General features: G+C 45.1%; 1 protein-coding gene across 1 annotated transcript in view; it reads left to right on the top strand.

Annotated features, from left to right (window-relative positions):
* ARRDC5 (arrestin domain containing 5) overlaps positions 1-6,088 on the top strand; it is a 13,071-nt gene extending 6,983 nt beyond the window's left edge. The window contains exon 3 of the mRNA XM_007460539.1: positions 5,519-6,088. Coding sequence (XP_007460601.1) covers positions 5,519-6,046 — 528 coding nt within the window. The 3' untranslated portion in view covers positions 6,047-6,088. The remainder of the gene's footprint in view (positions 1-5,518) is intronic.
* The last annotated feature ends 8,446 nt before the right edge of the window (positions 6,089-14,534 follow it).

Here is a 14,534-nt window from a genome sequence, read left to right as displayed (position 1 = left end):
AAGGCTCAAGATAGGCAGGAGCCAGAGGCAGAGGGTAGGAGGTGAGGCTGAAGGGGTGGGGGTGGGGGGTCAGCCTGAGGTCTCCAAGAGGAAAGGCATTGGACCTAGAACAGTGTTTTTCAAACCTCAGGTCGTGACCCGCTAGTGGGGTGCAAAATCCATTTAGCAAGTTGCAAAGCATATTTCTACAAAATGAAAAGGATAGGCAGGACCAAAATAGAAAAATATCAAAAAATATCGATTCTGTGGGTTGCAAACGTTGTTGTTCTTAATATAAAATAAGAAAACAGAACAGAGAATAAAATAAGTAGAATAGAAAATACCAGAAAAAGTCCACTTTGTGGGTTGCCATTAATTTTTTAAAATGAAAACATAGAATAGAATATGTCAGAAAATATAAATTTGGTGGGTTGCAACAGACTTTGTTTTTATAAAATCAATGTGTAGGACTGAATAGAATAGTATTGAATAAGTAAAAGGGGATAGAATTTACCAGAAAAAATAAATTTGGTGGGTTACAACATTTTCGTTTTATATAAAACAAAAGGATAGAATAGAATAGCGTAAGTAGACTAGAAATAACAGAAAAATCAATTCAGAGGGTCCAATCAACAGTTTTAAAAAGAATAGATTAAATAGAATAGGATAGAAGAGGAATTCTCAGCAGGCATGTAGCAAGGATAAGCATTATTTTATGAAACTTATTTCTCTTTCATAGATTTAGATGCCGACAGATATACAGATTTGTGTTTTTCGCCACAATATTAAAATCTACGTTTCAACTATGAGTTGTGGTTTTTAAAAAAAGAATAATATGTAACAAATACTCTATGTGGCCTGCAGAGTCTAAAAGATTTATCATCAGGCTCTTTACAGAAAAATATTCATCAACTCTATGTCCTAGACCAACTCTTTCTTTTAAATTGTAGTATAGTTGATTTACAATATTATATTAGTTTCTGGTGTATAACAGTGATTCAATATTTTTATAGACTATACTCCATTTAAAGTTATTACAAAATAATGGCTATATTTCCCTGTGCTGTATAATATATCCTTGTTAATCATTTACTTTGTATATAGTAGCCTGTGTCTCTCTCTTTATTTTTATTGGAGTATAGTTGCTTTACAATGTTGTGTTAGTTTCTGCTGTACAGTGAAGTGAATCAGCCACATGTATACATGTATCCCCTCTTCCTTGGATTTCCCTCCCATTTAGGTCACCACAGAGCATTGAGTAGAGTTCCCTGTGCTATTCAGCAGGTTCTCGTTAGTTATCTATCTTATACCGAATAGTGTATATATGTCACCCCTAATCTCCCAATCTGTCCCACCCTCCCCTTCCCCCCTTGGTATCCATACGTCTGTTCCCTACGTCTGTGTCTCCATTTCTGCTCTGCAAATAAGTTCATCTATACCATTTTTCTAGATTCCACATATATGCTTTAATATATGATATTTGTTTTTCTCCTACTGACTTACTTCACTCTGTATGACAGTCTCTAGGTCCATCCATGTCTCTGCAAATGGTGCAGTTTCATTCCTTTCTATGGCTGAGCAATATTCCATTGTATATATGTACCACATCTTTTTTATCCATTCCTCTGTTGATGGACACTTAGGTTGCTTCCATGACCTGGTTATTGTAAGTAGTGCTGCAATGAACATTGGGGTGCATGTATCTTTTGGAATTATGGCTTTCTCCAGGTATATGCCCAGGAGTGGAATTGCTGGGTCACATGGTAGTTCTATTTTTAGTTTTTTAAGGAACCTCCATACTGTTCTCCATAGTGACTGTATCAATTTACATTCCCACCAACAGTGTAAGAGTGTTCCCTTTTCTCCACATCCTCTCTAGCATTTATTGTGTGTAGACTTTTTGATGATGGCCATTCTGACTGGTGTGAGGTGATACCTCATTGTAGTTTTGATTTGCATTTCTCTAGTAATTAGTGATGTTGAGCATCTTTTCATGTGTTTGTTGGCCATCTGTATGTCTTCTTTGGAGAAATGTCTATTTAGGTCTTCTGCCCGTTTTTTGTTTGGGTTGTTTTTTTTTTTTTTTGATATTGAGCTGCATGAGCTGTTTGTATATTTTGGAGATTAATCCCTTGTGAGTCGCTTTGTTTGCAAATATTTTCTCCCATTATGTGGGTTGTCTTTTCGTTTTGTTTATGGTTTCCTTTGCTGTGCAAAAGCTTTTGAGTTTCATTAGGTCCCATTTGTTTATTTTTGTTTTTATTTCATTACTCTAGGAGGTGGGTCACAAAAGATCTTGCTGCAATTTATGTCAAAGAGTGTTCTGCCTGTGTTTTCCTCTAAGAGTTTTATAGTGTCTGGCCTTACATTTAGGTCTTTAATCCATTTTGAGTTTATTTTCCTGTATGGTGTTGGGGAGTGTTCTAATTTCATTCTTTTACATGTAGCCATCCAGTTTTCCCAGCACCACTTATTGAAGAGGCTGTCTCTCCTCCATTGTATATTCTTTTTAAAAAATAATTAATTAATTAATTTATTTATTGGCTGCATTGGGTCTTCGTTGCTGCACGCAGGCTTTCTTTAGTTGCAGCGAGCGGGGGCTACTCTTGGTTGCGATGTGCGGGCTTCTCATTGAGATGGCTTCTCTTTGTTGCGGAGCACGGGCTCCAGGCACGTGGGGTCAGTAGTTGTGGCTTGCAGGCCCTAGCATGCAGGCTCAGTAGTTGTGGCACATGGGCTTAGTTGCTCCGTGGCATATGGGATCTTCCCGGTCCAGGGCTCAAACCTGCGTCCCCTGCATTAGAAGGTGGATTCTTAACCATGCGCCACTAGGGAAGTCCCTCTCCATTGTATATTCTTGCCCCCTTTGTCATAGATAAGGTGATCATAGGTTTGTTCCCCTATCTTGCCCCTCCCCTCTTCCCTCTCCTTACTGGTAACCACTAGGTGTTTTGGGGTTTATTTATTGATTTATTGATTTATTGATTTTATTTACTTTTGGCTGCATTGGATCTTCGTTGCTGCCTGCAGACTTTCTCTAGCTGTGGCTAGCGGGGACTACTCTTTGTTACAGTGCGCGGGCTTCTCATTGTGGTGGCTTCTCTTGTTGCAGAGCACAGACTCTAGGCGTGTGGGCTCGGTAGTTGTGGCTCACGGGCTGTAGAGCGCAGGCCTGGTAGTTGTGGCGCACGGGCTTAGTTGCTCCGCGGCATGTGGGATCTTCCCAGACCAGAGCTTGAACCCGTGTCCCCTGCATTGGCAGGTGGATTCTTAACCACTGTGCCACCAAGGAAGCCCAACCACTAATTTTTAAGATTCCATATGTAAGTGATAATATAGAGTGTCTGTCTTTCTCTTTCTGACTTATTTCACTAAGTGTGATACTCTCTAGGTTCATCCATGTTGCGAATAGCAGAATTTCATTCTTTTTATGGCTGAGTAGTACTCCATTCCATTCCCGATGTATGACACATCTTCTTTATCCGTTCATCTGTTGATGGACGCTTAAGTTGCTTCCATAGCTTGGCAATTGCAAATAATGCTGCTATGAACATTGGGATGCATATATCTTTTCAAATTAGTGTTTCTGTTTTCTTCGGTTATATACCCAGGAGTGAGATTGCTGGATCATACGGCAACTTTACTTTTAGGGTTCTTTTGGGTTTTTTTGCGGTACATGGGCCTCTCACTGTTGTGGCCTCCCCCATTGTGGAGCACAGGCTCCGGACGCGCAGGCTCAGTGGCCATGGCTCACGGGCCCAGCCGCTCCGCGGCATGTGGGATCTTCCCGGACCGGGGCACGAACCCGTGTCCCCTGCATCGGCAGGTGGACTCTCAACCACTGCGCCACCAGGGAAGCCCTACTTTTAGTTTTTTGAGGAACCTCCATACTGTTCTCCACAGCGGCTGCACCAATTTACATTCCCACCAACAGTGTACGAGGGTTCCCTTTTCTCCACATCCTGCCCAGTATTTGTCATTTGTAGAATTTTTGATGATACCCATTCTGACAGGTGTGAGGTGCTATCTCATTGTGGTTTTGATTTGCATTTCTCTGATGATTAGCCACTTTGAGCCTTTTGTCGTGTGCCTATTGACCATCTGTATATCTTCTTTGGTAGAGCAACTCTTTCTTGTATGTAAGCCCAAGAAGTGTCTTCAGATGCTCCTTCCAGCTCTTTTATGATGTGAAACACACATGGAAACAATATAAATGTCTATCCTTCCCCAGCGGTCCAGGGGTTAGGACTCCATGCTTCCACTGCAGGGGGCACGGGTTCAATCCCTGGTCAGGGAACTAGGATCCTGCATGCCGCACAGCACGGCAAAAAAAAAAAAAGTATATATATACATAAAATATACATATTTTATGTATATATATATATATATAAATGTCTATACTGGAGGGGGAAGGGTAAATTAACTATTTTGCAGCACATTCCATTGCCATCGTGGAAACAAATGAATCAGAATGACAGGCACCAACATGAATGCCTTTCAAACACAGGATGTTAAGCTAGAAAAGCAGGTTGCTGGAAAAGATATGAGGCTTGATTTATTTAAAGCATTCAAATACGTCGAACAATACTGTGTACTTCTACCACAAATAAATAAATGTATTCCTAAACAATACAAATATTTGCATGAGCATGACAAATGCCACACACACACACTCACACACACACACACACGCACACACACGCTTGTAAAAGTATCAAGTTCCTCTGGAAGAAGATACAGGAAGTCAGCAGAAGTGGAGAGCAAATCATTGTAAGCGCACCCCACATCACATCAAATCTTTTATTTTATTTCATTTCATTTATTTATTTATTTTTTGGTCACGTGGCTTGCAGGATCTTAGTTCCCTGACCAGGGATCAAACCTGGGTCTCGGCAGTGAAAGCGCCAAGTCCTAGCCCCTGGACGGCCAGAGAATTCCCTCGAATCTTTTACAGTAGTACCCACAAATAAAAAGTCAAATGTTACCCAAGCCACACATTAAACATAACATATATGTGACTTTATTTGCAATCCAGCAGCTAACCAATTGATATAAAGGCTGCTTTTTGAAGCTTTTATTTAAACATGTTACATAATTTCAACTCTACAGGTTTCATGATTCAGAGCCCATAATATTTTCTCCTTAAGTCTGAACTACTCCAGTAAGCCCTGGGTCTGGGCTTAGACCATAAGACATTCCCTGTCTTCCAGAAAACTAAGGCTCAGAGAAGTCAAGGCACTGGTACAAGGTCACACAGCAAGTGAGTTATGGAGCTGGGGATAAAGCCAGGGTCTTGTGAACCTCTTAGGTCTATTTTACAGACAAGGAAATTGACAATCAGAATGGCAAAGGATTTTGATTAAATGGCAAAGCTGGGAATGACTTTGGGCTGCAAAATCCCCAAGACTCCAGATTTCATCCCAGTGCCTCTTACTAGGAGAGTCCCAAAGGCTCAAGGCTTTGGTGGACTGTTGGGTGAGCAAGTGGATCTTGTGGCCGCAATGCCTCACAATTGTCCATTCCCCCCACCCCCTTCTAGAAACCTCTGTTCTTGGAGGCCGAGAAAAAGATCTCCTACAATTGCTGCAGCCAGGGCACCATCTGCCTGCAGATCCAGATGGAAAAGAACACCTTCACGCCAGGGGAGAGGGTCATTTTCACCACGGAAATCAACAACCAGACCAGCAAGTGCATCAAGACGGTCATCTTCGCCCTCTACGCCCACGTGCAGTACGAGGGCTTCACACCCAACGCAGAGCGACGCTCAAGGGTGGACAGCAGCGAGCTGCTTCGGCAGGAGGCCAACACCCAAATCACACCCTTCAACACCACCAAGATCATCAGCACTTTCTACCTCCCGCCCGTGCTGTCCGTGAGCGGCGACACACAGGACAGCGAGATCATGAACACCCACTACGAGCTGGTCAGCACCGTCCACCTGCCCTGGTCCCTGACCAGTGTCAAGGTCAAGGTGCCCATCATTATCACCAGAGCCCCCGTGGACTCAGACGGCTGCAGGCTGCTTGATGGGAGCAGTGTTACCGTGAGCCTGGATCATCAGAATTAAATGCCCAAATGTCTAAATATTTAAAGTTTTATCAAACTCTAAGGCAGGTCCTTCCTTTGCCTCGTGCAGATGGCCTTCAGATGAGTCCAGGCTTGGGCAGCATGTAGTCTGAAACTTGCCAGGCTCCAGCTGTGCGGTCATCCATTTTCCCCATCCCAGGAAAGATCACTCAATACCAGTAGAAGACAAAGCCTTCCAGACTGACAAAGCCTTCCAGGACCGCACCCCAGTTAGCACCCCAGACCCATCTGCTTGCTGGCTCTTACAGTGCCAAGACCAGGGATCCCCAACTGGGAGCGACTCTGCCCTCCAGAGGACACTGGCAAAGCCTGGTTGTATCGGTTATCCCAATTGAGGGGAGCAGGGTGCGCTCCTGGCATCCAGGGGGTGGGGTTCAGGGATGCTGCTCCATGCAGCACAGTGCCCAGGACGGTCTCCCACAGAGAATGGCCCAGCTCCAGATGTCAGCAGTGCTGAGGTGGGGAGACTCGGGCTGGGGCCATTTATGGGGACAGATGGTTGCTGAGTCCCCAGGCTGGGTCTGGGAGCCTCGTATCCAAGTCGTATCCCTCCTCCACTCACAGTCCCTCTCCCCGTCTCCCCCACCTCATTCAGGGTAAAAGCCCAAGTCCTCCCAGCACATCCACCCACATCCAATCCATCAGCAAGCCATAGGGGCCCCTCTCCAAAATCTCCCCGGAATCCGCCTATTTCTCTGCCCTCCTCTGCATCCAGCTTTCCTCCCATCCATCCCCTGGACCAGGGCGGTCACCTGCACCTGGGTCTCCTGACCCCTGACCTGGATCCCCGCATTCTGTCCTTCCTGCAAATAAAAATCCAGGGCCCCCAATTAGACTTGAATTTCAGAAGAAGAATTTTTTAGCATAAGTATGTCCCTCATCACAGTTGGTATCTACTTATGCTTTAAAAAATCATTTGTTGTTTGTCTGATATGCCAGTTTAACTGAACATCCTGTATTTTATCTGGTCATCCGATTCCCCAAGCAACTAAAAGACTCTCCGCACAAATCGGGCCACCATACTCCTCGGCTTAAAATCTTTTAAACCTCTGTCGGGTCCCCAAAGCACCCGCTGCGGCCCACCAGGTCCTGGGTGGTCAGGAATGAAGGAATGAGCCAGAGTGCTTATTCTGGGCTAATGACTCTGAAATATTTCTCCAAGCACCCGCAGGCGACAAAATACTCGCACCTGCCTCACCCCTGCCGCAGGCCCTCCATAAACCATGCAGAGGGGAGGCATATACACTTGAATGGCGGGCCCAAGGCATCGCGGAACATTCTGAGATGCCGTTTCAGATCAAACTTTTTTGAGGGGAGGTGGTGCAGGTAGAATGCACAGATTTAATTTGCTATTTCTCTCTTTAAAAAAATTTTTTTCATGAGAGATATCTCTCACTTTCAGCCATGTTTACAGGGTGTCTCCAAAAGAGCTTCTGTGGCAGTCCTGGCTCCCTGGAAGGGGTCACTGCTGGGCCTGGGTGGGGATGTACCCCTGCTGATTTGAGTATGTAATCTTCCTTTTGCAGTGGACAAAAGGATCCAACCCTGAGGCGGTGTCATTCCGCTGCCCTGCTTCCCGAAAATTCAAAATGGTTTATTTTAGGGAGGAAGAGGATGATCTTGCTTGCCATAATGCCCTTGGCTCTAGCCTGAGCATCCTTAAGGCTTTGGAGACCAGGTCTGGGCCATCCCCACCTCCCCAGAACTAGATCCAGAAGGGCTGTGTTCTTCAAAGCTGCAGAGCCAATGTCACCTCCTCCAGGAAGCCTTCCAGCCATGCCTCTTGCCCTCCAAAGGGCTCCCCAGTCCCAGACCTTTCCTCCTTCTGGTCCTGACCTCATACACCGCAAAGGCCTTTGTCCAGCTCTGTCCCATATGAGGGGGAAATTAAGGTGGGGATATCACAGCAGAGTCCTCCTCAGGCCCCCGGCACCACTCCAGCCCCCAAGTGGTTGTTAAAGATATAACAAGCGATTGTTAATGTATAAGGACAGTGTTCGGGACTCTGCTCCTCTTGGATGGTGGGACAGAGCGTTTCAAGAATCCCAGAGGTGGATCATAAGCCAGCTCGTGACTGCCCCTCACAGCTGGGGTGTCATCAGGCCGGAAGGGGGCGTCTGTGAACCCGGGGGGGGGGGGCTCCGATTCTTTCCCACCATACTATCCTTACTTCCTTCTGTTTGGGACAAGGGATTTCTCCTCTCTGGGCCTCAGTTTCCCCATCTGTAAAATGGAAATAACAAAAGTTGTTACCCCTAGAGTTTGGAGAAGATTAAAAGGATTAGGGACTTCCCTGGCAGTCCAGTGGTTAAGACTCCGTGCTTCCACTGCAGGGGGCAGGGGTTCCATCCCAGTCAGGGAACTAAGATCCCATATTGCTGTGCGGCCAAAAAATTAAAAGAAAAGGGCTAGTATGTGCACCGCTTTTAGGAGAACTTCTGGAACACAGGAAGTGCCAGCCAGATGCTAATTATGAGTTTTCGGATTTATTTCCCTTCCATGGACTTCTCCAACTCCAACAGCTCACCAGTCGGGTCTCAGTGACCTCCAGGTCACTGCGCCTAGAATCACCTCACTGTCCTTGTCCTTCTTAGACTTCTTATTTGGAAAAATTCCAATTCCTATGGAAAAAGCTTGAAAGAATTATACAATAGACAGGTGATCATCCACCTCGAGCCTCCTGTTGTTGATTTTGGCCATATTTGCTCTTTTCCTCTTTTTCTCTCTCCCAGATTGTTTTGCAGTAAATTGTAGCATCACGGTGCTGCGTCCCTGTACTTTGCACTTCTTCCAGTACCCTGAGAATTAGAAGCGTCAAGATAATCACAGTAACACGATCACTCCCAGGGCAGTTCCATCCTCTCACCTATATATACTCCATATTCCAATATCCTCACTCTTCCAATATGTATCTTTTTTATTGTGGTAAAATACACACAGCTTAAGATTTACCATCTTCACCATTTTTTAGATGTACAGCTCAGTGGCATTCAGCACATTCACACTGTAGTGCAACCACAACTAGCTTTCCTAGCTTCCCAAACTGAAACTCTGTCTCCATTAACCATTAACTCCCCATTCCCCTCACCACCAGCCCCCCCTTTTTTTAAAGGCTGAATAATATTCCATTGTCTGTATACGTCACATTTTGTTTATCCATTCACCCATCGGTGGACATTTGTTTCCATCTTTGGGCTACTGTGAAAAACGCTGCTACGAACACGGTACACACATAAATATCTCTTTGAGACACTGCTTTCCATTATTTTGTGTATATACGCAGAAGTGGCCTTGCTGGATCATATAGCAATGCTATGTTTAATTTTTTGAGGACTTGGTATACTGTTTGCTTTCTTTTTTAGGGGTCTTCATTGCTGCATGTGGGCTTTCTCTAGTTGCAGTGAGCGGGGCTACTCTTCGTTGCGGTGCATGGGCTTCTTATTGCGGTGGCTCCTCGTTGTGGCGCGTGGGCTTCAGTGGTTGTGGCTCACGGGCTGTAGAGCGCAGGCTCAGTAGTTGTGGCGCACGGGCTTAGGTGCTTCGCGGCATGTGGGATCTTCCTGGAGCAGGGCTCCAACCTGTGTCCCCTGCATTGGCAGGCGGATTCTTAACCTCTGCGCCACCAGGTAAGTCCCTACCATTTCCTCTTTATGCAAACATCCACTTCCCTTGATTTCACTGATGCCACACCCTTCTCATTCTTCTCCGGCTCCTGGCTCCTCGGATTTCGGATAAGGGGCTTCTGCTTTCTTCAAAGTCACAGCACCCAGGCCTCCTCTTCCAGGAAGCCTTCCAGTCCTGCCGAGCAGAGCCTCTCACCCTCCTCTACCAGGTCCTGAAACATAGATGAGCTTCAGTGTTCATTGCTGCAGACATCCATATCCCACTGCTTGGTCAACATTTTGAACTCTGGAAATGCTAGGTCAAGGGCATTGGACTTGATCCTATGGCTTATGCAGAAATGTTTGGAGTACTTTTCTTTGGAGACGGGCTAGAGAGTAAGGATTTAAGAAAGGAGATTTGAAAAATCACTCCACTGACCCTATGGATGGCATACAATACATCCAGGAAGCCGCTAGGTCGGAATAACATCAGAAATAATGAGGACAATGATAATAACACTGTGGCACAAACTGGCTCCTTTTCCATCCAACTGTTTCCTTCGTCCTCCTGGGGACGTGGCTGGACTACATTTCCCAGCACCCCTTGCACTTAGGCAAGACCATGGGACTGATCTGACCAATGGGGTGTAAGAGGAAGTGATAAAAGTCACTTCCGGCCTGATCCTTTAAAATCTTCCCCTGAGAGACTCGTTTGGTCTTCCCCCTTTTGCCAGCTGCTTGGTGAAGTTTGTTTGGAGGCGATCTGCCCAGGAAACTCGATCTGTACTTGATTGTTGCATATCCAAGAAATAAAATTTTACTGAATAAACGACCTCCACTGAAGTTGGGATTGTCTTTATTTATTTATTTTTTAATTGAACTATAGTTTGTTGTGCCAGTCTCTACTGTATAACAAAGTGAGTCAGTTACACACATACATTCTTTTTTTTTATATTCTTTTCCATCATGGTTTATCCCAGGATGTTGAATACAGTTCACTGTGCTATAAAGTAGAACCTTGTTGTTTACCCATTTTACACATAATAGTTGGCATCTGCTAATCCCAAACTCCCAATCTCTCCCTCCCCCACCTCCTCCCCCTTGGCAACCACCAGTCTGTTCTCTATGTCTGTGAGTCTGTTTCTGTTTTGTAGATAGGTTCATTTGTGCCATATTTTAGATTCCACATATAAGTGATATCATATGGTATTGGTCTTTCTCTTTCTGACTTCACTTAGTATGATAATCTCTAGTTGCATCCATGTTGCTGCAAATGGCATTATTTTGTTCTTTTTTTTATGGCTGAGTCGTATTCCATTATATATATATACATACCACATCGTAGATTTTATTATTCCAGCCATAGGATTTCTCCACCTCCATACAATTGACATTTGGGGTCAGGTAAATCTTTTTATGGGGAACAGCCCTGTGCATTGTAGGATGTTAAGCAGCTTCTCCGGCTTTTAGCCAATAGACGCCAGTAGCATCCTCACCCACCCTACCCCACCCCCACCTGGCCACAGTTGTGACAACAGAAATTTCCCCAGATGTTGTCAAATGTCCCCTGGGTGGGCAGAATCACCCCCAGTGGAGAGCCTCTAGTCTATTCTTATCATGCAGGTAGCTATGTTTATGGCCACCCTTGTACATTTTGGGGACATGGACTCAATGTGGCCACAGCTAAACCTGCCATCATATCTTCCTCCATCCCTGCCTCCACCTGCTCCTCCCTCCGTTTCATTGAAGACCCCACCTGAGGGTCATCACTGACCTTTTATTCTCCCAAGTCCTGTTTGTCTTACTTCCCAAATAACTATTAAATCCGTCCATCTAATTCTCTCCATCTCCTCTGCCACCATGAAGGCTTGCCTGGACTATTGCAGTAGCCACCTCCCAGGCGGCCCTGCTTTCATTCCTGCCCACTACAGTCCATTCTCCACACAGCAGTCAGAGAGACAGCTTTTCTGGATGCAGTTGTGATTATAGGCTCAGCTGGGTCGGGGAAACTGCTTCCAAGAAGACTCCCTCACATGGCTGTTGGTGGGAGACCTCAGTTCTTCGCTACGTGGGCTTCTGGGGTATCCTCACAACATGGCACCTGGCTTCCCCTGGAGTGATTGACATGAGAGAAAGAGAGAGAGAGAGGGGGAGAAAAAGAGAGAGCAAGAAGGCTATGGTGCCTTTTATGACCTAGTTTCAGAAGCCTCACGGGCATTGGACACAATCACTTCTGCCATATTTTGTTTGTGAGGAACAATTCACTAAATTCAGCCCATACTCACAGGGAATAGACTTAGGCTCCACCTTTTTAAAGCAGTGTCCAAAATGTGTGGACATATTTTTAAAAACCACATTCCCTTCACGCAGCTCAATATCAAAAAAACAACCCAATCCATAAATGGGCAGAAGACCTAAATAGACATTTCTCCAAAGAAGATATACAGATTGCCAATAAACACATGAAAGAATGCTCAACATCATTAATCATTAGAGAAATGCAAATCAAAACTACAATGAGATATCATCTCACACTGGTCAGAATGGCCATCATCAAAAAATCTAGAAACAATAAATGCTGGAGAGGGTGTGGAGAAAAGGGAACCCTCTTGCACTGTTGGTGGGAATGTAAATTGATACAGCAACTATGGAGAACAGTAGGGAGGTTCCTTAAAAAAACAAAAATAGAACTACCATATGACCTAGCAATTCCACTACTGGGCATATACCCTAAGAAAACCATAATTCAGAAAGAGTCATGTACCACAATGTTCACTGCAGTTCTATTTACAATAGCCAAGACATGGAAGCAACCTAAGTGTCCATCAACAGTTGAATGGATAAAGAATATGTGGCACATATATACAATGGAATATTACTCAGCCATAAAAAGAAACGAAATTGAGTTATTTGTAGTGAGGTGGATGGACCTAGAGTCTGCCACACAGAGTGAAGTAAGTCAGAAAGAGAAAAACAAATATCGTATGCTAGCACATATATATGGAATCTAAGAAAAAAAAAAAAAAAGGTCATGAGGAACCTAGGGGCAAGACGGGAATAAAGACATAGACCTACTAGAGAATGAACTTGAGGAAACGGGGAGGGGGAAGGGTAAGCTGTGACGAAGTGAGAGGGTGGCATGGACATATATACACTACCAAACGTAAAATAGATAGCTAGTGGGAAGTAGCCACATAGCACAGGGAGATCAGCTCGGTGCTTTGTGACCACCTAGAGGGGGGGGATACAGAGGGGGGGAGGGAGGGAGATGCAAGAGGGAAGAGATATGGGAACATATGTATATGTATAACTGATTCACTTTGTTATAAAGCAGAAACTAACACACCATTGTAAAGCAATTATACTCCAATAAAGATGTTAAAAAAATAATAATAAAAAATAAATAAAAACCACATTCCCCAACAATTCCTTGGCAGATTCTATTGAATCCACTTTCAAATTCCTTCTAGACTATTACCCTTTCCCTTATCACCACCCTGGTTCAGCAACCCAAATGTCCATCAATGGATGAATAAATAAATGCTGTCCATCCATACAATGGAATATTACTCAGCTTTAAAAAGGAAATTCTGACACCTGCTACAGCATGGATGATCCTTGAGGACATGACGCTCAGAGAAATAAGCCAGACACAGAAGGACAAATACTGTCTGATTCCACTCACAGGAGGTCCCCAGAGGAGTCAGATCCACAGAGACAGGAAGTAGATGGTGGGGGCCAGGGACTGGGGTAGGGGCTGCGGAGTCAGTGTTTCATGGGAACAGAGTTTCAGTTTGGGCAGATGAGAAAGTTCTGGAGATGGATGGTGGGGATGGTTGCACAACAATGTAAATGTGCTTAGTGCCACTGAGCTGTGCTCTTTAAAAAGGTTTAAATGATACATTTTACGTTCTGTGTATTTTACCACAGTTAAAAAATTTCTTTTTTAATATCCGACCCTTATATGGCGCTTCCCATGTCCCAGGCACCATGCTAAGCTATGTGTTACCTCATTGGATCCCCTCCATCATCTGTGAGTTAGGGACAATGATTATCACCCCATTTTACAGTTGAGACAACTGAGGCTCAGAGGAGAGCAGTGATTTGCCCAAGTGCTTGCAGCCAGGATTAGATGCCCTAACCCTTGTACATGCTGCTCCTCCATGAACCACGGTGGTTATCATTACTGCTTCAGCTGAGAAGGAAGACACACAGCTGAGGCCGGTGACATTGCCTGCTAGGGTCCCTGGGTGTCAGTGAGTGGCTGAGCTGGGATGGGGACCCTGGAGAGTCTGAGCCCACACAGCCACTGCAGGCTCGATTTGTGAGGAGCAGAGGGGCCTGTGCTGGGCTGTGGGTTCCAGTCTTCACTTATATTTCCTCTCTGGGCCTCAGTTTCCCTTACTGCAAAGCTTGAAAGGATAGTAAGGAAGCAGCCAAGGGAAATGGGTACCTGGGGTCCAGGAGTCCAAAACACAGGCTCTCTGGGCCTTAGTTTCCTCATCTTTAAAGTGAAGACTAAGGGGACCTCCCTGGTGGCCCAGCGGTTAAGACTTCGCCTTCAACTGCAGGGGCTGCAGGTTTGATCCCTGGTCAGGGAGCTAAAATCCCACATGCCTCGCAGCCAATAAACCAGAACATAAAACAGAAGCAATATTGTAACAAATTCAATAAAGCCTTTTTTTTTTTTTTTTTTTTTTTTTTTTTTTTTTTTTTTTTTTGCGGTATGCGGGCCTCTCACTGTTGTGGCCTCTCCCGTTGCGGAGCACAGGCTCTGGACGCGCAGGCTCAGCGGCCATGGCTCACGGGCCCAGCCGCTCCGCGGCACGGGGGATCTTCCCGGACCGGGGCATGAACCCATGTCCC

This window comes from Lipotes vexillifer, unplaced genomic scaffold (genome assembly GCF_000442215.2).
Source record: "Lipotes vexillifer unplaced genomic scaffold, Lipotes_vexillifer_v1.1 scaffold1011, whole genome shotgun sequence".
NCBI lineage: Eukaryota > Metazoa > Chordata > Mammalia > Artiodactyla > Lipotidae > Lipotes > Lipotes vexillifer.
This window is presented reverse-complemented; position numbering and strand designations above follow the sequence as displayed.